The following is a 23,496-nucleotide window of genomic DNA, read 5'->3' on the forward strand; positions in this document are numbered from 1 at the left end:
AAGACATCTGATTTTGCTCAATTGCACAATTAATTCTGCATTTGCCCTGCAGTTTACATCTGAAAGTTTACAAATGGCTCAGTGCTATCAACTTGTTCTAATGTAAGACCAGCAACTTTGAAAAATGCTGTACAATTCAATACAAAAGAATTGGGAAGTCTGTGTACACCCAGCTAGAGCTTTAGAAACATTTAGCAATGGGTAAATTTGATGAACGGATATTCCTGACTTAAGCTTCAGACTGTATACGGAAATCAAGATTCTTCTGAGTGACCAATCAATAAATTGCAGTGATTAGGTTATTTTAAATTTGGTCTTTATTTAGTTTAGAGTTCAGTAAATATGGGAATTAAATTTTTATTGTTATCTGATAGTTATTAACTGCTTTGACTTTGGACATAAGCTTTAAGTGTTTTAACATGAAACAAATTCATATTTAATATTTTATGCCCATTTCATTTGTATTAAAGCTGCTCCTTTTCAGAATTATCGTGACGTAAGTGAGAGGATGGGTGTAGCTTATTATGCAGGCTAATCACCACACCCATTGACTATATACAGGTTTCAATACAGCAAACATTCAGTCTAACTAATCTCCTGTTCTAAGTGAGGAGTAAAATCATTGAAACAAAATGGATAATATAGATGTAGAACTTCATGATTTGAATAGACGCCGCAGAAGCAGGTAAATTTATTTGTTTCATTAATTTTTAAATTTCATAAATAATACATAACATAAATAATTGACTACTTGATATCACAGCTGGGTCTGTTAAATTAAAAGTGTATTAAGTGCAGTTTATGATTTAAATTTTGCATGTATTCACTGTTTGAAGGGGAAACTTAAATGAATGAAGAGAATTAAAGAATTATTGAAATTATTTCAATAGGGCGAAGTTACTTAAATCTCTGACATTTGATAGTCTTGTTCTGACCTTTTAATTAGAATAGATTTTTTCAGATTGAACATTGTTGCAATGAATAGTGCATGATAGAGATATTCAGTTTAGCATCGCGAAACTTAATACATTTATGTGTTTTAGCTATGTTTATATTTAATAATTGCATTTGAAATATTATACAAAAAGTGGAAAATTTGAACAAAAATTACCAAGTCTTAATTGAACAATGATTATCTTCAAAATTCAATATCACCTTTTTTTTTAAATTTAGTTTCCGAAAAACATGGGATCCTTTTATGTTAAAAACAGTCAATGATGAAGAAGAAGTAACCAAGAAATCCATTCAGTTTCTTCAGTATGCAGTCTGCTTTATCTTCGGAATTTGTGTGCTTGGGTTTGTTTTTCTTAGCAAGGTCAGTAAATCCTTAAAGAGGCACTACTGAAAATAATGAAAAACTTTGAATTATTGCTTGAAACCTTGAAAATTTGCTGTAAATTTGTTTGAGGTATGGCATATCATTTGCAATAGATGCAGGATAAATTGAGACAGAGTACGGTATGTCAGTTCTTGAGCTAGATCAGCAATTGGTAGTGATTACGTGGGGCTGAATGGAGAGATTCCTATTCTGGGAAATTCCTCAGCAGCTGTTTCCCTTCTATCTGGTTATCTAGTGCAGGGAACAACTTGGCATGCTGGTCTGGGGAAAACTGTGGTCTATTATGGTTCCAGTGGAGGAGAAACTGGAATTGAATCTATTATGATCTTCCTTCATTAAAATAATAATTATTTTTGCTGCTACATGTTACAAGTGATACTTATATTGAAGAACATTTACTTTTGCTTTGCAGTCCAGTCTTTATCAAGTTCCATCTGCATACCAATTTTGTTGGTGTAAAGTAGTTCATTTTCAATGTAGATTAGCAGGCCATGATATAAGGAATGGCTTGTAGTTATATGTAGCATTTAAGATCTTATCTCTTGCATAGTGCATTTCTATCAAATAAATATTAGTGATCCAGAAGAAGGCTCCCAATCTGAAATATTGTCTGTCAATTTCCCTCCATAGATGCTATTCCATCAGCTGAATTTCCCTGGCAGCTTATTTTTTGCTCCACATTCTATCATCTGTAGTCCCCTGTGCCATGTAATATATAATACTGGAAATAAATGAAAGACAATTAAATAAATAGTCAAATAAGATAATTTCTGGTTGATTTACAACTGTTGGCCAAGTTACTGGGAAAATATTTTTTCTTATTTGAATAGGGGCAAAGACCCTTTATGTCCCTGAGTCATCAGTCAAATATCTCACCTTAAAAGAATGCACCTTCTCAGTGCTGTTATAGAGTTTCAGCAAAGCCTTCATACTTAGTACTTTTGAATGGGGGCCTAGGACCCACAGCCCTTTGATTCAGAGTTACAAGCATTGCTTACTGACCCCTGGAAGATATACAAATTAGCATTGCGGAGTAGATAAACTCATTGAAACAGATTGGACAATTGGAATAACTGGTGTTCTTATTTAGGTTCTTGTTTGATCATTTGTTATATTCATCCTTTGTTTTACAACATTTTCAAGCTAAGCTTTTCTTAAATTTACTTGTAAGGCAATGAGCTAGAAAGTGAATGAAACTATAAACAATTTTTATTGCTTGGTATCTGTAATACAAAAGTTTTTGAAATAGCGATGTGTTTTTCACTTAAATTACACAACTTTTAGGCAAAGAAAATTGTCTGAACAAAATTAGCTGCAAATTTGTTTGATGTGTGACATCTCAGATGCAGTGTATGCAGGAGAGATTGAGACAGAGCCAGGTATGTTAGGTACTTAAACAAGATCTGCAGTTGGTAGCGATTATGTGGGGCTGAGAGGAGTTTCCTATTCTGGGAAATCATCAGTAGCTGTTTCCCTTTTATCTAGTTACCTGGTGCAGGGAGCAACTTGGCATGCTGGTCTGGGGAAAATTGCAGTTTATTATGGTTCCAGTGGAGAAGAAGCCGGAATTGAATCCATTTTCCTTCATTAAAGCAATGATTATTTTTGGTGCTGCGTGTTACAAGTGATGCTTATGTTGAAAAACATTTATTTTTGCTTTGCAGTCCAGTCTTCTTTTATTGATCAGCATTTCAAACCCAAACTCACCCTTTGAAAACAAACCTTTCACTCATCTTGTCTTGGCTTGTGTATTAGTGGTGCCTAATATCTTATCATTTGGAAAAGCCTTATGGAAAACATCATTTAAGTCATCCTCTAGTCCCCCGAAGACAATTCTTGGCATGGTGAGTTGATTTTAACATTCAAATTTTAAAAAATCTTTCCAGAAGTACATAGTTATAGATACTTTGAACTTAAAAACCGAAATTGCATTGCAATGGATAAAAATCTAATTGACTTACTTAAGGGGATTGAGAATTCTGCTCAGAAAGGAGTTTGAAACAAAAACATTTAGCACCTGTCTATAATTACATTTAAGTCATTCTGTACTTCTAAATAAAGAATCATGTTGTACAAATATTTATTATACATTTACTGTAAATGATTGACAAAAGGTAGTTTAGAAGAAATCCTATTCTTTGAAACTGGTTTTGGCTAACTTCAGGTTAAGAGGCCAGTCATGAGTCTGAGATGAAGAGAAGTTTTATCTTGAAGAACATGAAGAATTGGTAAATTTTCTATTTCAGACAGTTGTGGGTGCTGAGCCATTAAATATTTTCAAGACTGATAGAAGTGTTTAAGATAATGAGAGGCATTGATCGTGTGGATAGTCAGAGGCTTTTTCCCAGGGCTGAAATGGCTAACATGAGAGGACGCAGTTTTAAGGTGTTTGGAAGTAGGGAGAGAGGAGATGTCAGGAGTAAGTTTTTTTATGCAGAGAGTGGTGAGAGTGTGGAATGGGCTACTGGCCACAGTGGTGGGGGTGGATACAATAGGTTATTTTAAGAGTCTCCTGGATAGGTACATGGAGCTTAGAAAAATAGAGGGCAATGGGTAACCCGAGGTAATTTCTAAAGTAAGAATGTGTTCAGCACAGCATTCTGGGCCAAAGTGCCTGTATTGTGCTGTAGGTTTACTATGAGCTATATTTTTGAACCAAATTTAGATCAAAGATCATGGGGATTGCTCAGGAAAATAGAGCTTATAGTGAAGATCAGATTACTAATTAACTTCTTGAATGGTGGAACAAGCTTGAGGGGCCACATGGCCTAGATCTGCTCCATGTTCTTACATTCCTAAATATGTCAAGTCTGTTTTTATATTATCTTGTGATTATGCCAAATGCAGTTGCACATTTCAATACACAGAACTTCACAATATACATCCCTATAGGCAAAGCTTTAAGAGCTGTAAATAAAAATTTAGAGAGTGTTTATTTAGTTAAAGTATAAAATTAAGATCCTGGAAAATATTAAAGATGGAAAAGAGAAAGTTGGTAATGAGGTTATCATGATGCAATGGCACATTGTACAATGTATTCTATTTTTGTGCCTGAGGTTCATATCTGAAAGTTCTACTATATTATAACTGGAATAATATTGTAGGATTAATAATGCCTTGCTCATTATCAAAGGGCATATTGAAAATGTTTTATAAAGAATTTCTGGTGCAATAAGAACCTATATAGATTTAAGACTGTAACTTCTATATGAACATGGGCAAAAGTAATTGAAAATAAATGGAGCTTGAACCCTTTAACCAATATAACATCATTATAATTTAGAGTTGTAAACTCTGTTTTTGTCTTCCCCCCCTCCCTCCCCCCTCATTCCCTACATCCTCACCCTCACCACTATTCTGACTCTTGCTAGATATGCTTGATTGAAGCACTTATTGCACTTGCCACTGCAGTCCTTGTGCTAGTCTGTTTACCTCACTTTGACTCTATAACCAATCTGTGCATTTTGAATGGGGTCTGTCTGTTTCCCTCATTTGTACAAATACTGCTTAAGCTGAAAAATTTCAGATGTAATTTGCTACCCCCGTTGATTGGCTTTGGGTTGACTTTTCTTGGCCTATTGCTCTTTATTGTGGTCCACATTCCTCAGCAACAGTCAGAAGATACAAGGTACCTCCAGATATACGTAGCCCTAGCGATAGTTTCCCTAATACTAATATCCTTCAATTGGTGGGAAAATTTTGTCCTGGATTGTAAAGTGAAACGCTTGATAAAAATAAGGGAAACACTGAATTTGAAAAAAAATTTCACCTATCTCTGTACCAGTGCGGTTAGGATTATAGTCATTTTAGCCGTAATGGGGGCATGGATTCCAATTAAAAAGTATAACTGGGAAGATCTGAAAACAGTCTCTGAAACTGAATTAAGAATTGTTTTGAGCCTCTTCGGAATACAAGCATGTTCTTCTTTCCTCTACTACTGGTTTAGTATCCTCGTGTGCAAAATGCATGCAGTCAAACGGAGCTTTATAGTGCCGTCTATATTAGCCACACCACTGGTATTTATTGCTATTTTGATCATGCTCTATGATAGCTCTAACAAATATGCTGAAGGAATTAGTGCTTTTAATCTGACCATCTTCTGCAATAGTTTAAACTTTACCAATGAAACCAATTCTGTACGGATCCTATTTTTGGAAATCCCACAAAGCTTTTGCAGATCACAGGCAATCTTAAATACCAGCAAAGTTGGCTTGGGACTATTTATCTCTGCTGCTATATGCTTTTGGCTTGGGCTATTTTTCTCAACATTCTATGTTTGGAACCGCCACTTTCAAAGGATTGAGCGGACATCCCATCTCTTTGTCCGATGGGTATATGAAGCTGCCTTCATGGATCAGTCAATGCTGTTGAACACACGGGCCCATGATAATGTGGAAAATAAGGAAGGCAAAAGGTACATCTTATTACTAGAATTTTTCACAGCTATAATAATGGAAAATGTTTCTTTCTTCAGATTATTTATATAGTGCAGGGGGGTGGTTGCATCTGATACACTTGATTTCACTGTTATAATTCTACTGAAATTTCCTTTATCATGCTACCTTATTGAATAACTGCAGTAAATGCCAAGTAAGGAAATATTGTCTCATTTCATGGTTTGGTTAATCCTTCCCCAAGGGAAATTCCTTTTAACAATCACAGCCAAGTTTAAAGAGATTCTTTTCACGCTGCAGTGTTTAAAGTGCGGTAGAGTGCTAGATAACAAATTCCCACTATTTTTTGAAATAAGTCTTTCCAAAACCTACTGCATCTTTTGACATAATGTGACCTTTATTATGTGGAAAAGTAGCATGCATGGGCAAATTTCTCTACAATGAAAATTTTGGAAGGTACAGGGCTAGCCAGAGAAACATTTTGTCCAGTACCTTTTCCTTTCATTAAAATTTTCTGATAGTTCATACCGTAATTCAGCTGAAATCTAATTATACTTTTCCAAAATGCAGTAGACAACAGTGAATAACTGACAATTTTAAATTGTATTAATGTCAACATAGTATTATTCTGACACTATACAGTAAAATCTAGCATTTTCAACATCTGCAATGCAAGTTATAAGACTGAAGAGTCACAATGTGCTAGTGATAACTGTAGCACAAAACCCAGAGGCCTTTCTCTGTGATCCTGCTCTGTTGAGCTTTCTCTTTGGTTTTAGGCAGCAGCTCCAAGAGAGGATGTTCTAGGATTCTCTTGGTGTCTTAAGGATCTACAGTTTACCCCAGGAAGCTCTCATAAGAATCTAAAGAAAATTATACTGGGAAAGTTAAAGTAATCATATTCCTAAATGCACAGTCTTTAATAGTATTGGAGATGAGGTGCAAAATGCTTAATGCTTAAGATGAATTCAAATACCTAATGGAAAACATGTTTACATTATAATTGTATAATTATAATGGCTTATCCCCATCCCACCCCAATAAATCATAAAATAGTTTCAAGAGTTGGGGGGGAAGGATATAAAGGGGGAGTTAAAGTAAAGTAAAGGGGGAGATAAAGTAACACATATATGAGATTTTTCTTGCTTGTTTTTTGACCTTTGAATGGTGAAGTAGCATTAACTCGACAAAGATTAAGGAAAAAATGACTCCCTATAACATAGAAAACATAGAAAACCTACAGCACAATATAGGTCCTTTGGCCCTCAAAGCTGTGACGAACATATACTTACCTTAGAAATTACCTAGAGTATAGAAACATCTAGGTAAAAACAGTGTAAAATAATTTCCTCAGAGGTTTATTGATTCAAATATCAAAGCCATATTTAATTTACATTTTTATGCATTTTGTAAAACATACTTAATTTTCACAACAATTTTTTAAACAGGAAATCAGATCATGTCATGATATATCTGTGTGCAACAATGTGGCATGAAACAGTGGATGAAATGGAAAAAATTCTTTCCTCAATATTCAGGTAAATGTAGAAGAATTGATTTTAGATACTCTTTTCAAAACCATTCTGTGTGCTTCCTTTCAAGGTTGCTTATTCACTGATAGACTAGACAACTTGTGTGTGTATATATGTATAATTGCCTTAAGCAATGCTTGCACGTTTCAATCATTGTAAAACTTGTAGTTGTATACTTTGCCAGGTATATTGATAGGTTGCACCTCATAAACAAATTGCTGAGGCTTCAACTAATTTATTTGAAGTTGTTTCCAGACCTTAGCTGTCTCAAGCATGAATTCCTATTATGAGTTTTTTTATGCATCTTCAAATGTCATAAAACATGCTTTGTGTTTTGGTGCCATTTATCACTGAATGTGGACTTATTGTCAGTGATGTGTTCCCTCAAAGTTGGCTACATTGATGAGAAATAAACTAGCAAATAAAAGAGCAAATACTGATATCTGGACATGAACAACTCCTGCAGATTGCACAGCTGTTCGAACAGCTGGTAAAATGCCCATTTTTACTGAGTCTCACTCATGGTGGAGAAACAAACTAAAATTTAATATGATATGCATTTCTCAACTGATATTTTTTTCTCTGGGAAGTTGTACCAGTCTTCAGTCTATGCATAATCACTGCACTGTCTAATGTCAAATGAATGGTCATCTTGAAGTGCTAGGAAACTAAAGTTCTAAGGTCTGTTTAGAACTACTGCAAATGGTATTTTCCTCCAAACCACTTAATGTTCATACTTTTGCTCTTCCTCCTTTGGCTTGGAGTTTTAATATGCTATTTATAACGCACTGTTGCATTTCTGTCGCATTCCATTAGTTGCATACTACCCCTCCTCTTTATGGAGAGAGCCCCATCACACTGCTCTTAACAATTCAGTCCGGTAACCAGCCAGCAGAAGTGGGGAGTACTCCAAAGCTGGGAACTGGTTACCTCTAGCCTGCATTCATCTCTTACAGATGAGACTTCCCATTTTCAACAGTGCTCCATGTGATGCCCCAGGACAGCACTGACAAAGATCAGCAAACAAAACCAAACGGCTTTTTGGCGAAAATGATTGAATCTGATAGTTAAAAGTGCAATGACTTTACTTTTGCACAGTCTAGTTACCATGCTTAATATATGCTAACGAAAATTACCTTTGGCACTCACTTTCAAAACAAGAAATCATATACTAATGACTTCCACAATGTATATGCAAATCTCATTTAGCCATTTCTCTTCACAGGCTGGACAAATACAAACCTCATGCTGCAAAATCACATAAAGACAATTTTGACTTTGAAACGCATATTTTCTTCGATGATGCATTTGTTGTTGATAGTCCAAATGAAAATTTGCAGGAAAGACTTGTGAATGAGTATGTGAAGAACTTTGTTGACACAATGGAGAACATTTTTAGGTATTGGAAATATTTTATGTTTGTTATGAACCATACTACTGTGGAACAAAATACTATAAATTTCAATTTCAAGAAGGCACATGCTGTTAAACTTCTGGAATATTTCATTTGTTAAACAGGATATTTTCTCGTGAAAAGCGCTCTTCCATGGAGGAAGTGGAACAGGATGATGATGACTTTGTGAGGCAATCTATAATGGAGACACCTTATGGTGGAAGAATCAGCTATACACTTCCATATGGAAATACCATACTTGTCCATTTGAAAGACAAACAGAAAATCCGACACAAGAAGAGGTGGTCTCAGGTACAGCTAAATATTGAGCGACTTACCCTTGATGTCCTAGAGGCACAAGATAGGAGTGTGATAAAATAGATTTCTCTAAACCTGAAGTGTGCAGCTTCAGCTTCACAAAAGCTCAACAGTGTCAAGTACAAACAGTTTACTTGGTTATCAATTCTTTTACCCACTTGAAACTGCACCATCAATGCACACATATAATTTATAACAACTAGAAAGCACTTGATACTAAGATTTAATGTGCACTTTAATTGGTGAATTGGAAATGCCCATCAAGCAAAGCCCATGACTTCTGGGAAAGAATTTCACCAATTGGGATCAAAGTTGACTTTTATATTAACAACAAGGCTCATCTGCAAACTTCTTAAGGTTTAGTGGAAATGCAGCAACTAAATTTGAAATCTGATTTGATGTTTTTGACTCATAGAAATTGTTAATCATGGCTGAGAATTGGTAAAATTCACTTCCATAGATTCAGATCTGCTGAATAACATTTGAGATCTAAAGCCACATTCAACTCTTAGATGGTTCATAATTTATCTTTTGGGCAACCTGAAAAAATGTTTTATATTTAATGGTTTATGTAGCAAGAATGATTAATATGAGTGTATTTTATTGTCTGTCCTGCCTGTGAACATCAACATTCTCTACATATATTTTCAGATCATGTACATGTATTATCTGCTGGGATGGAAGCTAAATAGGAAGTACACCACCTTGTCAGGAAAATCTGTAGATGAAGTATCTGCTGAAGGTCCCTTATTGGTGAGGATTGTGTTTTAATTTATAGAACCTAAAAATGAAGATAAGTAACAATATGGTTCAGATACATAGGATTAGAAATTTGCCATTGATCACTTGCGCAGTGTAGATGTAAATTCACTTTGCTTTTGCTGTTTGATTCTTTTGAATTGTGTAGCATTTCCAGCTCCAACTTCCTTGCCTATTTTGAACATAGATCTAAGTGTAATTTCTAATTAGTTACTGATCCTTTGAAGAGGTGGGTGATTCTTAGTGAGGAAATCAGCCTTGAGTATTAACTGGCAATCCTGCCCATCTGAGTTTTCAGACCTCTTGAAACCTGTCAATTCAAGTCAAGTGAAGATTGCTTTGAAGAGAAGCTAAGTGCCTTTGGCCAGGCAGAGCAGGAGTACTTATTTCTTGCCCTTCAGCTGGACTGGAGTCCTCCTTCTCACACAAAGCACCTGGTAATAAGGATTTTAAATTCAGCTGGGACTAGAGTCCCTACAGATCAGTAACTGCCCACCCAAAGCGAAGATCTGAACTCACACACTCACTGCTTGGAGCAGTGACCTGCTCCAGAGTTTTTCCTGACCAACACCTTCAAACAAAGCCCATGGTTTCTGGGAGAGAATTTCAAGCAGATTTCACATATGACTCTTTATAATTCATTTGGGAACATGCCATATTTTAATTTGCTTTTATTTGTTTTACTTTGCTTAAAGACTGAGAAGGAAAACACCTACATTCTGGCATTGGATGGAGACACTGACTTCCAGCCTTCAGCTTTGATCTTGCTTGTCGACAGGCTGAGGAGATATCCACATGTGGGGGCTGCATGCGGTAGAATACATCCAACAGGCGTTGGTATGATGTTATATCACTACACTACTCTACCTGTTTAATGATCTATCTTTATTTTTGACACAGTATATAATATAGGTAACACACAGGATCATACATGTAACATTGTTATCACCAATTCTTTGTTTATGGTCAAAGAAAATTGTTCTATGCTATTATTTTATTCAAAAAGAAAGATTCCAATCATGTTTTCTGAGTTAAAACAATTAACCCATCAGCAATGTATGGAATAAATTCTGTGACTTGACACATTGAGAAAAATGAGTAGGTTTAGGGAAACTTCTAGCCCTCTGGGAATGGGAGAATGGCTCAATACGAGGATAGGTTAGAAATAATAAATTGGAATTTGAGCTCAATCCCCTGTAATTATCCATACTCAGGCTTAACCATAAGGTGTTGAGTTGGTATATTTATTATTTAGAAAGTGTATGAATTATATGCATTAATACATAATTGATTACAGCGTTTCACAATTATATTAATATAAATTTCAAATTGTATTAACTTTATGTACAAGAAAATTCCAGCTGCATAGTAACAAAGGCTATGTGCGCAGAAGCATTTTGGTTACTGTGCAGCTGTGCACCCATGCGGATTAGAAGGAACAGTGTCTAACAAGTATCAAATTTCAAACCTCAACAAATTAATACAGAACAGTAAATTGCAAGTTTTTCCTCTTCCTCTCAAAGGCCCTATGGTGTGGTACCAGAAGTTTGAATATGCTGTGGGTCACTGGCTCCAGAAGACAGCCGAACACGTGCTGGGCTGCGTGCTGTGCAGTCCAGGCTGCTTCAGCTTGTTCAGGGCAGAGGCGCTAATGGATGACAATGTTGTGAAAAAATACACCACCAGGGCAACCGAAGCACAACATTTTGTCCAATATGATCAAGGTAAAGTTAACACATATAATTCTTCTAACTTTTGGTTATGCACTGAGCTGGAATTTTTTATAACTTATCTTGATCTGTTGTTATAATTTTGGTAGCTAGTTAATAGTATTTGTATTGTTTGGAAAATATTCTTTTACTCTACCAATTCTATGTACAGTGAAAGATTTGGCAGGCTTCCATGTTAGTTCTATCGTGTTGCTTATAAAGGAAACAAGACTATTTAAAACAAAGATTTATTTGAGAAGTGGAATTTGTGAACATCCTCCACTATGAAGAGATAATGTAAACTGAGAGGTCAAATAGATCAAGTTTCAGTACTGACTATTTGATGTCATACGGCAATAATAAGTTAGAGACTGGAACAATCATTAAAAAAAGCAAATTGGAACTGTATGCAGAAGTCTGAATCAATCTGGCTGAAGGTATTCTTTGATTTAATTTATCATAGCTCAAGAAATGCTAATAATTTTTATTTGTTAATGTGTAACAATAGGAGAAGACCGTTGGCTATGCACACTATTGTTGCAACAAGGATGGAGAGTGGAATACAATGCTGCTTCAGATGCCTACACAAATGCACCACAAGAATTCAAGGAATTCTACAACCAACGACGCCGTTGGGTACCATCAACTTTAGCAAATACAATTGACCTTTTGGATAGTGCTGCAGAAACATCAAAGAAAAACCCTTCAATTTCAAAACTCTACATACTCTACCAAATTATTGGAACAGCAGCATCAATTCTGGGTCCCTCCACTGTGGTCTTAATGATAGCAGGTGATCATGCAATAAATGCAATCTTTTCTTACTAATAACTAATGATAATACATTACTTGTTTATTTAATCACTCCTTGTTTTATTTATATGGCAATTTTGTAAAATTGTCACAAATTTAACTGTGCACAGTAAACATGACATAGATTTTTTTCTTCTGTGTCCCATTAAGAGGGTTTATATTTTGGAATTCAAACACAGATCTATCAATCCAATCATAAAGTACATTAAATTCAAGAAAGGAATTTACAGAAATAATACCATGTGAATAGTATGTTTATGATATTTATATATATAGCTTCAGAGTGAGATGCAAACCTCAGAATATCCATCATGAAGAGTTTAAGCAAAAGCTCATGGTTTGATGGGAGTGTCAATTGACTTTGATAATGTTCTGCTGTTTCCAACACCCAGTCTTCAACAATAGTGCTTCCTACTCAAGTACATCATTGTGACAGACATCAGATGGAATACATAATTGTGAAATCTGAATTTGTCATTTTCACCAAATAAATAAAAGTCATGAAGTCAATGTCCATTTAAACTTTCCACTCACACTGATACCACATAGTCTTCTGAAGGTATTAATGTTCCATTTTACAATATAGCAATATAACAGAAACTCACAAAGAACTCAGCAGAGAATGAACATAAAATAGTATTAGTGAAAACTGTAATGTGATTGAAGACGTGAACCAGAAATTTGCTTGGAATTGCCACTGCTCTGTCACTACCACTTTGACAGATTTAGAGTGAGAAAGTCTTTGGGGTAAAGTTATGGTTGCCCCGCAGGAGTAACTTCAGGAAATTCTTGCTTGTAACCTAATATGAAATACATTAGATGATTATACATTGGATCGGTGAAAGAAAATCAGAAAACTCATTAAATATGACACTCTACCTTTTTATTACTCAATGGAGGTGACTATTTTCTGTACAATATCTTTTACAGGATCATTTACCTTCGTGTTTAATTGGAATGGAAACGTTGCCCTGGCTCTTGGAATTATTCCGCCAGCTCTTTATATACTCATCTGTTACTATGTCAAATCTGATACTCAGATCAATATTGCTGCAGTTCTAAGCATTTTTTATGCTTTTCTAATGATTGCAACAATAATGTCCATCGTTGGTGAGCAGTTTCTTTTGTTATGCTACTGGATTTGTTTGATAACATTTATGTTCCGTATCAATTATCCTTGTCAATATACTTTTGTAATTAATTATATTAAAATATGGGTACATTAGGTTAGTTTTTCATTTTGATATTAATATACTAATTTAATTTGTGTTAATCAATCATCATTGCTATCTACTAAAAAGAGGTACTACAAAAATGATGTGGCAGTGGAGAGAGATCAAAGCATTCTTTTATCATTTAAAGTTGCCAAGTCGGACAGTTCTGTCAAAATTCAGTTAAATTGCAGTAAAGACCTAGTTATTGCTGTATTGTAGATCAACTGCTGCTCACCATGTTGATCCATTATATCCTTACAGCACTTAGTTTAATCCTAAAAGGCACCTGTGGTAAACTATGTATACCCGTCTGGACACGCCCCTCTACTGACTGCTCTCTGGACATGCCCCTCTGCTGACTGCTCCTGTGGCTCCTCCCACAGACCCCTCTATAAAGGCGATTGGAGGCACTGCTCCTCCCTCAGTGTCCTAGATGTTGTGGTCTCTTTTGCTGCTAATAAAAGCCTATCGTTCACCTCCTGTCTCCGAGAGTTATTGATGGTGCATCAGCACCCTGTTTTGTTACTGGAGCACTTTCCACTTTCTGGACACCATTCCCTACTCCCAACCCAGATATCCGAGCAAGCAAAAGGAAGACTGAACTAAAGTGATTACCTGTACTTTGTTATTGAGTTAATTTGTGACTGAGGGTTCGGGCTACATTTTGTGACAGTCTGCCATATCATCATTTAATTTATTAATATCATATGTTTGCCAATAAACAGACAAGTTGCATTATTTTCTTTTGTACCCTACCATATCTTTAGTTTCCCCTGACTTTCAGTTACTGCTGCTTTTGTTGATAGGTATAAACATATCAGTATTTAATTCCCAAACCAGAGGGCGTGACAGTCTTAAAATTATTACTCTAAATTTCAGCAGGCCTTTCAATTTAAAATAGCAACATTTTTATTCAATTTCAGGAAGCCATTAACTTACACAGGTAGAGAAAAATGATGAGGGAAAATATAGCACAATTACTGATGGCTGCAAGAAAAATGCATCACCTTGGTTAACTTGTCTTCTTAAGGCTCACTTAATGACATAAAGGATAGAGCATAAGATTATATAGGATAGAATGGGTTCATCAGCCAACTCTATCTATGCCAACTATTTGTACTAATCCCACTTGCTTGCAGATATTTCCATTTCTCTCTGTACCCTACTCATTCAAATACCTGGTCCAGAAGTCACTTAAATGTTGTCACTACTGTAAGTGAGAAACAAGCCTGTCTAATCCATTATTAGACAATTTCAATATGATTACAATAACTTATTTGTTGATTATAGACTGTAATTTAAAAATTCTGGAATAAATGGGAGAATGGTGGCCCATGACATTTTTAAGTATATAAGAAGCTTCATGTGAATGTATTTACAAATTTCATTTGTTAGGAAAGATGAGTCATAAACTTGTCCTTCACTGTTGTCAAAATTCTAATATAATGTTTTGCTCCATTCAGGTGAGATTGTCAGAGAGCAGACTTTTATCACACCAACTGGCTTGTTCTTCATCTCCATGATGATCCTTTTCGTCTCAACAGCACTGCTGCATCCCCAGGAATTCCACCTTGTTTTATATGGAATGCTGTACATAATCTGCATTCCAAGTGGATACTTGCTATTGCCAATTTATTCTATGGTGAACATGAATAATGTTTCTTGGGGCACTCGTGAAACGGTCTCTCCAAAGAAACAGACCAAAGCGAAGCCGCAACAGATTAAGCGATATGAAAAGAAATGCAAGTGCATCTGCTGGGATATTGAACTTCTAATAAAAGAAGATAAAAAGGAAGAAATTCGACAAATAGACAGGTATCTCACTTGTTACATTGACACATAAAGTTAAAGGACACTTAACTTCTAAAAATATTTTAATGACATCTTATTACTCTCTGTTCTCTATTTTGAATCAGTTTTTTGGACATGTGGGTGAAGCTATATTTTGATTGAGGTATTTTCTTTGGTTTTGTATTTTCTCCTCAAATTGTACCTCAGAAGTTTAAAAGGCTAGGTTCATTTCACTCATCCACGAGGCTATTGAGCCGGAGGGGATATCTTCACTCACCTATCACTGAACTGTTCCTACTGAATTCGACTCTCTTCCAAGGACTCTTCGTCTTATGTTCTCAATATTTATAGTTTATTTATGTATTTACCTATCCATTTATCTATCTATCTATTTATTTTAATTTATTTATTCATTATTATTTTCTCTTTTTTTTTGTACCTGCATAGTTTGTCTTTTTGCATGTTGGTTGTTTGTCCATTCTGTTGGATGTGGTCTTTCATTGATTCTATTAATTTTCTTGTATTTTATGTGATTGCCCACAAGAAAATGAATCTCAGGGTTGAGTATGGTGACATTTATGTACTTTGATAATAAATTTACTTTGAACTTTGATATAGGGTTGACAACTTCTGTTTCATCACAAAGTCCTTGCATTTTTCTCCACTACATTGTTTGGAAGCTTAAGATCAACAATGGATTAGTTAAGAGTTATCCTGAGTTTGGAGATTGCTAACGTGAATGGGAGGAAATTGAAAAATGTTTATGACCATTTCTTCTTACATACTGCAGTTAAAATAATTATATATTTTCTTTTTGCCTTCCATGACATCTTTCCATTATGCACAGCCTTCCATTCTCCTTGTGCTTTGTTGTTGAGAGTTCATTCCTATTTTGCTCTTGATTGTAGATCTCTGTTGATTTTATTTATTGGGAAGATTGACTTGACTCTTCTGGCTTGTCCAGAAGTTATTTTTATCTTCTTGCATTATTTTTCTTCTTTGTGTCATATCATCAAACTATTCAAGTGTGTTTTCATTTTATTTCCAGTAGTGCAGGTGATGAAGTAGAACAATTGGAACCCAAAATTGACGACAGTGAGTATTAATACTTTTTAAGTAATTATGGGAATCTCAGATTGTAGCAGTGAGAGATTTAAAATGTCCTTCAACTCTCCCACCAGCTGGTTGGCACAGGTTTTTAGAGCCCTATCTGGTACACCATCAGAGCCTGACACATTTATTTGCAGGCTTTCCCCCATCTCTCTCGAAAATCCTTTTGATGTGTCAGCCAAGACATTCACAACAGGGATAAGGGAACATGCTGGCATACTTACTTAGGTATTCAGTTAGATTTATCTTGATTCTATTTACTCATCTTGTTTTCATTACTCTTAATTGCTTTATAAATCCAGTAATCTCACTTTTGATACTTTCTGTTGACTTTACCTCAAAGGCTTTTTGGGGTTGAGAATTCTGGATTTCACATCTTCTTTGACATCAACCCCCACACAGGCTTCATCTAAGTCTGAAGTTCCACACCATATGGTGGAATTGCTTTTATACTGTCCATTTAAAAAGACAAATAGCTTATTTCCAGCCTCAAAAGCAATCAGAAATTTGGGCTACAACCTTTTGAAGGAAAATGTAAAAGATGTTGGGTGTGCTGGATCTGGGCTACTGTCCGATCCTGCCATCAGTGCTTCTCTCCCATTCGTACTAAACTGGCTTGAAATCTGACCGAGCCCCTGGAACCTGAATGTGACCAACAAAATATCAAAAGACCCCACTTTGATGGCCCTCATGCTCTGTCCTCAAAATTATCTTGTCAAAGCTATCAAGAAAGTTAACATTTTTTGGAGTAGTTTAGAAATGACTAACATTCATGCAAATAACAAGATACTAAAAAAATTTTTAAAAGGCACTTCATTTACACAGGCCGAGAATACCCTATTCAGAGAAATCTTCCTCTGATCTTACAGCAGGCCTAATTTGCATAGAATAATGTCAAGTTGGGGTCCCTTAGCAAAATGAGTGACTGTCACTGGGATTTCATCTGTTGTTCAGTAGTACCAGGCATGTGGGAAACCCACTTGAAGCATTGGTCTTAATTCAGTGTGAATGGCTGGGAACAATTGATTCGTAACATGCTGGAAGAACTCATCAGGCCAGACATCATCTATGGAAAAGAGTAAACAGCTGAAGTTTCGGGCCGAGACCCTTCATCAGGACTGGAAAAACGAGATCTCCTTTTTCCCTTTGTTCCAGTCCTGATGAAGGGTCTTGGTCCGAAACGTTGACCGTTTTCTCTTTCCCATAGATGCTGCCTGACCTGCTGAGTTCCTCCAGTATGTTGCGTGTATTACTTTGATTTCCAGCATCTGGAGATTTTCGCTTGTTTGTTAATTGGTGATGATAAACCTGATTCTGACAATTGGCTCACCCAGTTTTCATGCTTGACTGATCCAATTGCAATGAGCCTGAGAATAATCTTTTTCTTTATTTTTTATTATATAGATTGGATTAGCAAATTGCAAAAGGAGTCTATCCATATAGATTTTGTTGAAAAGAATCTTGATGAAGTAAGTATTGCAAACCACCATACTCTTAGTTTCTTTTGGAGAGAATTTGCTATTTATTATGACACAGAAAGTGGCCATGCAGATCCTCGGATTCCAACAGCTTTATATCAGCTTCTAGCTGAACAATCCTACCAGTCTTATTCTCACCTCTCCTTATTTAGCTGCATACTTGCAGCCTCTTTTCTCTTGCATGTCCATCAATTTATCCTTGATTTTTTTTGGCCACTAACCAACTGTATGGGCGAGGGACCATTGACAGTGGCTAGTTTGAATACCAGGAAGTTTTTGGGATGTGGGACGAAATCCAAGACTTGGACTGAAACTTGCACAGTCCTTGGGAGGGAGAGCATGCAAACTCCACAGCAGGATTGAATCTGCGTCCCTAGAGATGTGACACTGTAGCACTAACGTGACACTGCTGTGTTTGCCTTAAAAATTCTGCCATATAATGTTGCATGTAACTATTCACCTGTATTATAAAGAAAATATGATGGATGCATCGATCAATTGAGTCAAACATTTTATCTATGATATTCTGTAACTTGTAGAATGAAATTCCATTCTGGAATGATCTGATTGAGGCGTATCTTAAACCAATCGACGAAGATAAAGAGAGACAGAATGAAATTACCCGAAATCTGAAGTCCCTGAGGAACAAGGTAGGGATTGGTTACAAACATTTGAATGGAATTTGATCACCATTTTGATTAAATGTAAATATAAAATTCATTTTAGTGTGGAAGGATGAAATAACAAGGGAGCTGCAAAGGCAGAGAAACAGGACAGTCTTTAAGAGTCTAAAGTCAGGAAGGGCTGTCATCACCTCACTTGGCCTATTAAGCTCAATAAATAAAAAAGGCCAACTATTATTTCTATGCATTCTTGCCAGAAGCTTGACCATTGTGCAGAATAACTTCTAAATGAAATAAAAGCAGAATGCAAGAGTCTTCAAGGTAATGGATGAAAGGACGCATCTTATATGGCTTCATTCCTTGAGTAAGTCTTTGCTCCATCAGGCTATGAATTAGAAAGTTGCTGCAGCAGAAGTGGATAGCTGATTTGCACAGTTCAGTAAATCAACAGCTCCCACAGAGCACCCACACTGAGTAGTTCAGTTTATTTTTGATCTCATTCTAATCAAAGGAAAAGATTGTGTATATTATAGTGCTTGGTTTTAAACAATGTCTTCTTTTTCTAGGCCACTTTCCTATTTTTCATCATTAATGTTCTGTGGCTTGTTTCAACATTCTTTCTGCAACTGATTGGCCCTGATATACACATAAAGATCCCCAAAATCCTCTCAAATGGCAGCTTCTCGGAATCTGAGAGTCTAGAAGTTGAGCCAATTGGTTTTATGTTCTTGATATCATTTGCTATACTGCTGGGAATCCAATTCATCACCATGTTGTTCCACAGGTATTTATCGCAAATTACTCTGTTTTACATTCAATCAATCTAATAGTGAGCAAGTAATAAGTGGTATTTACTATTTTGCAGGATTAATACCCTCATCCACTTTATTGCGTACAAAGGAACTGAAGTGAAACCTCAAAGGACTGTTGGAGCATATCAGAAGGTAAAAGCCCTGACAAATTTCACTATGCTATTCCATCGAAAGACTTGAAATCAATTCCTTTATTACTAAAAGTGTTAAATCCAACGATACTCCCCTGCAAAGCCAAACATGGATAGAGTGACAGCATGCCACTGACCAGCCCACCACTGATGAGGACTGAGTGCTGTGAAGTTCCGACCTGGCTTGGAGTAAGCAAGGCTCTGTTTTTAGAGTTATATCAATTAATCATTCTCAGTGAAGCCAGGATTAGATCTGAGAGATGCTTTCAGTACCTTTCCATCATCGTGTCAAGCACGGAAGATAACAATCACGTGTGCACAGTCTTACTGCTTCAGCTTTAACTGTTAGATATGTTCAAAATATGAGATACTGACTTCATGTATTTTGTTTTTGTTTTTTAGATTCCTCTTATTTCACTTTCTCTGTTAGCTTTTCTATCTAGTTTGAAATCTGTAATCATTACTCGAAAGCATGTTTCCTTCTCAGCTCTTGCACTCCCACTTTCACAATTTGATTGATTTACATGTAACACAGCCACTTATCCTGTTCTGCAGCCTCCGTTTCTCTGGCTGCAATCTCAGCAATTGCAACACAAGCAAGAAAGAGCCATACTAGCAAACTGACACCACTAAATCTACCCTGAAAATAAAATTCTACTTCCATGTCATTTACCTGTTATTTCTAAAAAACAAAATATTTTTAGGCATGAAATCTGAAATGAAAGTTGAATCTTAATTTTTTTTCTTTTCTTTTAGCATAAAGATTTTGAAGATTGACATTATATAGAAGATAAATCAACAGAGCTGGAGAAGAATTAAACTGCAACTTGTTGATTTCATACTTACACCAGCATTAACTGTTTGAAGTTCAGCTGCATACTAATCATGTTCCTAAATGGATATTTATGAAGTAAAAACTGGTGATCCATTAGTAATTAGTAAGAGGCCATTGCAAATAGAACTAGATTAATTAGAATTGCCTGTTTTGCATATATGAAATGAGCACCCAGTTAGCAACATGGCTCCCTGCGAGGGGTGGAAAACCAATTCTCATCCACAACTCAGTTCATCCCTTGAGTTAACATCTGAACCCTAGACTACAGGCTGTCGCTGAAGGCATTTTTGGTGTCTACTTGTTGACTGAATCGTACTGACATATTGTTAAACCAGTACCATCAGATTTGGTTAATGGCCTTTACATCTATAATTAACTCAGTCATGTAGTGAATATTTTTTAAGAACACAATTTTAGTTAACAAAGTATCTCAGGAATGACCAATATATTTTGTGGGTGTAAATACTTACCTTGATCTATGTCAAAGTATAACATTCCATATATGACAATCATCTAATTAAAGAAATGAGGTGAAATTTTAATCTAGATACATTCCATTGCAAAACTTAATATAAAATAGTTATAAATATTTTGCTACTTTGTAATGCATGGAAATGTTCCTTTTTAGAACACAAACTTGTGCCACTAACATCATTAGTTTTCCCTCATTGTTTCTGTTTGTTTATTGATGCTTCGCCCAACAATCTTGTTCTGAACATTTACAATGACAGCAGAGGTCAGTCTTGTGTTGGACCGTAGTTTGCTGTTGTGACAATCAGCTTTGGGCAAGGTGAACGTGATATGTCCAAGTCAAAGGATAAAGAGCAGCAGTTGATAAATAAAGGAGCAATGGAATATTGTTGGACTGGGACGATTAGCATCTTTATAGTGCAAAAAACATCCAGTGGTCTTTCATTGTACATTAGTGAAGGAAGACAAAGATAGTTTTGGATCTACAGGTGCATGTGCACAAGCACACACTCATAAAATGGAAGTGCATTATGCCAAATGAACAGAATTATTCATGTGCAATTGCAGTAATCTTCAACTGATCATGAATTAGTAGAATTTAAACTTTTGCACAAAATGGTCAGTTGTTCCAGTTTCTGTTTAGTAGTACCTTGTAGCCATAGAATATGTAAAAGAAACAAAAATGTTAATTTATTATAAGTAACCCAATAAATGTGCTATCAATTAAATATCTTTTTATATCTATTTGGTTTTGGAGTACAATTGTTTGATGTAGTTTGATGTATTTCACAATTGCAAATGATAGGAAATACTTATGTGTAACATACAGCATTACTTCAAATATGGTTTTCAAATGCACTTTAAATTCTACCAATGATATTTTAAGGTACCAAATAATTATTGTTTCCTCTAGTTGATCGAACTCTTCATTTAATTAAAAGCATAGATTCTGAGATAATATTTGCTATTGATCACTTTTAACGTCTCCAAAGTACACAATCCATTCAATTTTAACACTGGATGAACAATGCAGTTCAGTGGGTTTCACATTATGTGTTTTTCCATTTTAAACTTTCAAAGTTTATTTGCCAATAAAATATGGTGATCACATTTTTCAACTAACTAATGATACAGCAAACTTTTTCAGTAGTTGGCTTTATGATTCTTGAATTATGCAGTCAGTTTTGTCCCACATTTATTAATTGCTGATATGAAAATGGTCACAATAGTTTTGTGTGACTAATACTTGCACTAATTACTGTTTGCATAAAATTAAGTTATCTATTATTGTGTAGGTTGAATGTGATGGCTCATTTTTAAGAAAATCAATGGAGTGAATGAAAATCTGTTGATATCTACATGCATGAACCTGCAACCCACAAAATAAACTGATTCATTAACTTTAAGTGTTTCCATTTGATTTTCTATTATTGGACAAACGTAACAGGCTTTAGTATGATTTCCCTTTATAATTTATCGTATTATATTTAAAATGCACACTCATTTTGAAAACAGTAATTTCATGTCCACAGTGCCAGATGTGGGCTAATTAAAAACTAGAATAATACTTGTTCCTTAGACCAGATAAAGCTGATTTTGGTAGTAGGAATGAAACGTATCTTATGGTATCTGCACAGTGAACTGACAGCAGTGTTCTAACTGAGGAAAGAATGTTCATGCTGGTTTGGGCATAGTATCATATTAAGAGTTAAGTACAAAACAAGGCAAATTACTTTCATAGTCTGCTTGAGCTAATTTATGATACTTTGTGGGTTAGAGAGAATTTTTTTGGATTTTTTTTCTAATTGATAGTGATTTTTAAGCCTTTTGACCTTTTCTGTCAAGGCTATTTGGTATGTATAATGTAAACAGTCTCATGTTCAGATATGAAAGTTATTATAACCCTATAAAAACATATGTGATTTTCCTGAAGTGCTGAAATTTCTGTAAGCTTTTATGTACTCTATAAATGATTAAGCAGCTAATGATGATCAATGATAAAAACTATAGCTTTGAATTTTTCAAAATTACATTCTAATTATATCATCGATAAATTTGACTATACGGGCACATCCAATTAATATGATAAAGATCAAGTAGTAGGATACATATCTAAGAGAAAGGAAAACATTCAGAAACTGGAGGTATACAGTGAACAATCCTTGTCAGTGACCCTAAGCCAAACAATAACAGTTACAGATACATTGAATCAAAATGTGTGAGCCAGTTAATCCTGACAGTTTCCTGTGACAACAGCATCATCATCATCATCATCGTGTCTTCTGCCCCCACTGCTCTGGTTATTTTTTCTTCTTCACATAGGGAGAGCGTATGAAAGAAAAAAAATCTTCTGGTAGCTACAGCAACTCCCCTATAAAAGCTTTTAATTAGGCCATATCTGCACTGTGAAAATAGACCATGAAAAGAAGCAGGAGAAGACAAGACTTCACATTATCAATATTATGTGTGATTATTATGAAGGATGCTGATGAGAAAGGGTGGCCACGAAATCACTATCCTTGGTTCCCATACTCCTACACCTAGTTGGGCAAGATGGTGTATTGTAGGTAAGTCATGTTGTTGTGTTCATTAGAATCGCACAGGCCATTTCTCTCAAGTATATAGATTGCAGTGTGTTGTAACTGTGCTTATATGGAGCAATTCTTGGCAATCAAGAAGCAGCCATATCTATATTATATTAAGTGGTAATATGTATGTTTTATTAAATTGTGGGTGTTAAACTGTCAAATCTTAACAGGCAGCGTATGGATGCA

At 35.5% G+C, this 23,496-nt stretch overlaps 1 protein-coding gene across 2 annotated transcripts; it reads left to right on the forward strand.

Annotated features, from left to right (window-relative positions):
• Nucleotides 1-571: 571 nt before the first annotated feature.
• Nucleotides 572-22,128, forward strand: LOC140730527 (chitin synthase chs-2-like). Of its 2 annotated transcripts, none has more exons than XM_073051098.1 (19): nt 572-685; nt 1,174-1,315; nt 3,004-3,183; nt 4,711-5,753; nt 7,182-7,271; nt 8,491-8,664; nt 8,784-8,970; nt 9,628-9,729; nt 10,431-10,572; nt 11,259-11,459; nt 11,953-12,237; nt 13,188-13,367; nt 14,935-15,286; nt 16,311-16,357; nt 17,777-17,841; nt 18,390-18,500; nt 19,040-19,257; nt 19,339-19,417; nt 20,173-22,128. In XM_073051098.1, exons 1-19 carry the CDS (start codon nt 633-635, stop codon nt 20,191-20,193), a joined length of 3,672 nt encoding a protein of 1,223 aa, XP_072907199.1. In that variant the 5' UTR covers nt 572-632; the 3' UTR covers nt 20,194-22,128. The 2 variants fall into 2 exon arrangements, with proteins under 2 accessions (XP_072907199.1, XP_072907200.1); XM_073051099.1 differs by having other exon boundaries at nt 16,314-16,357.
• The last annotated feature ends 1,368 nt before the right edge of the window (nt 22,129-23,496 follow it).

This window comes from Hemitrygon akajei, chromosome 7, assembly GCF_048418815.1.
Source record: "Hemitrygon akajei chromosome 7, sHemAka1.3, whole genome shotgun sequence".
NCBI classification, from domain to species: domain Eukaryota; kingdom Metazoa; phylum Chordata; class Chondrichthyes; order Myliobatiformes; family Dasyatidae; genus Hemitrygon; species Hemitrygon akajei.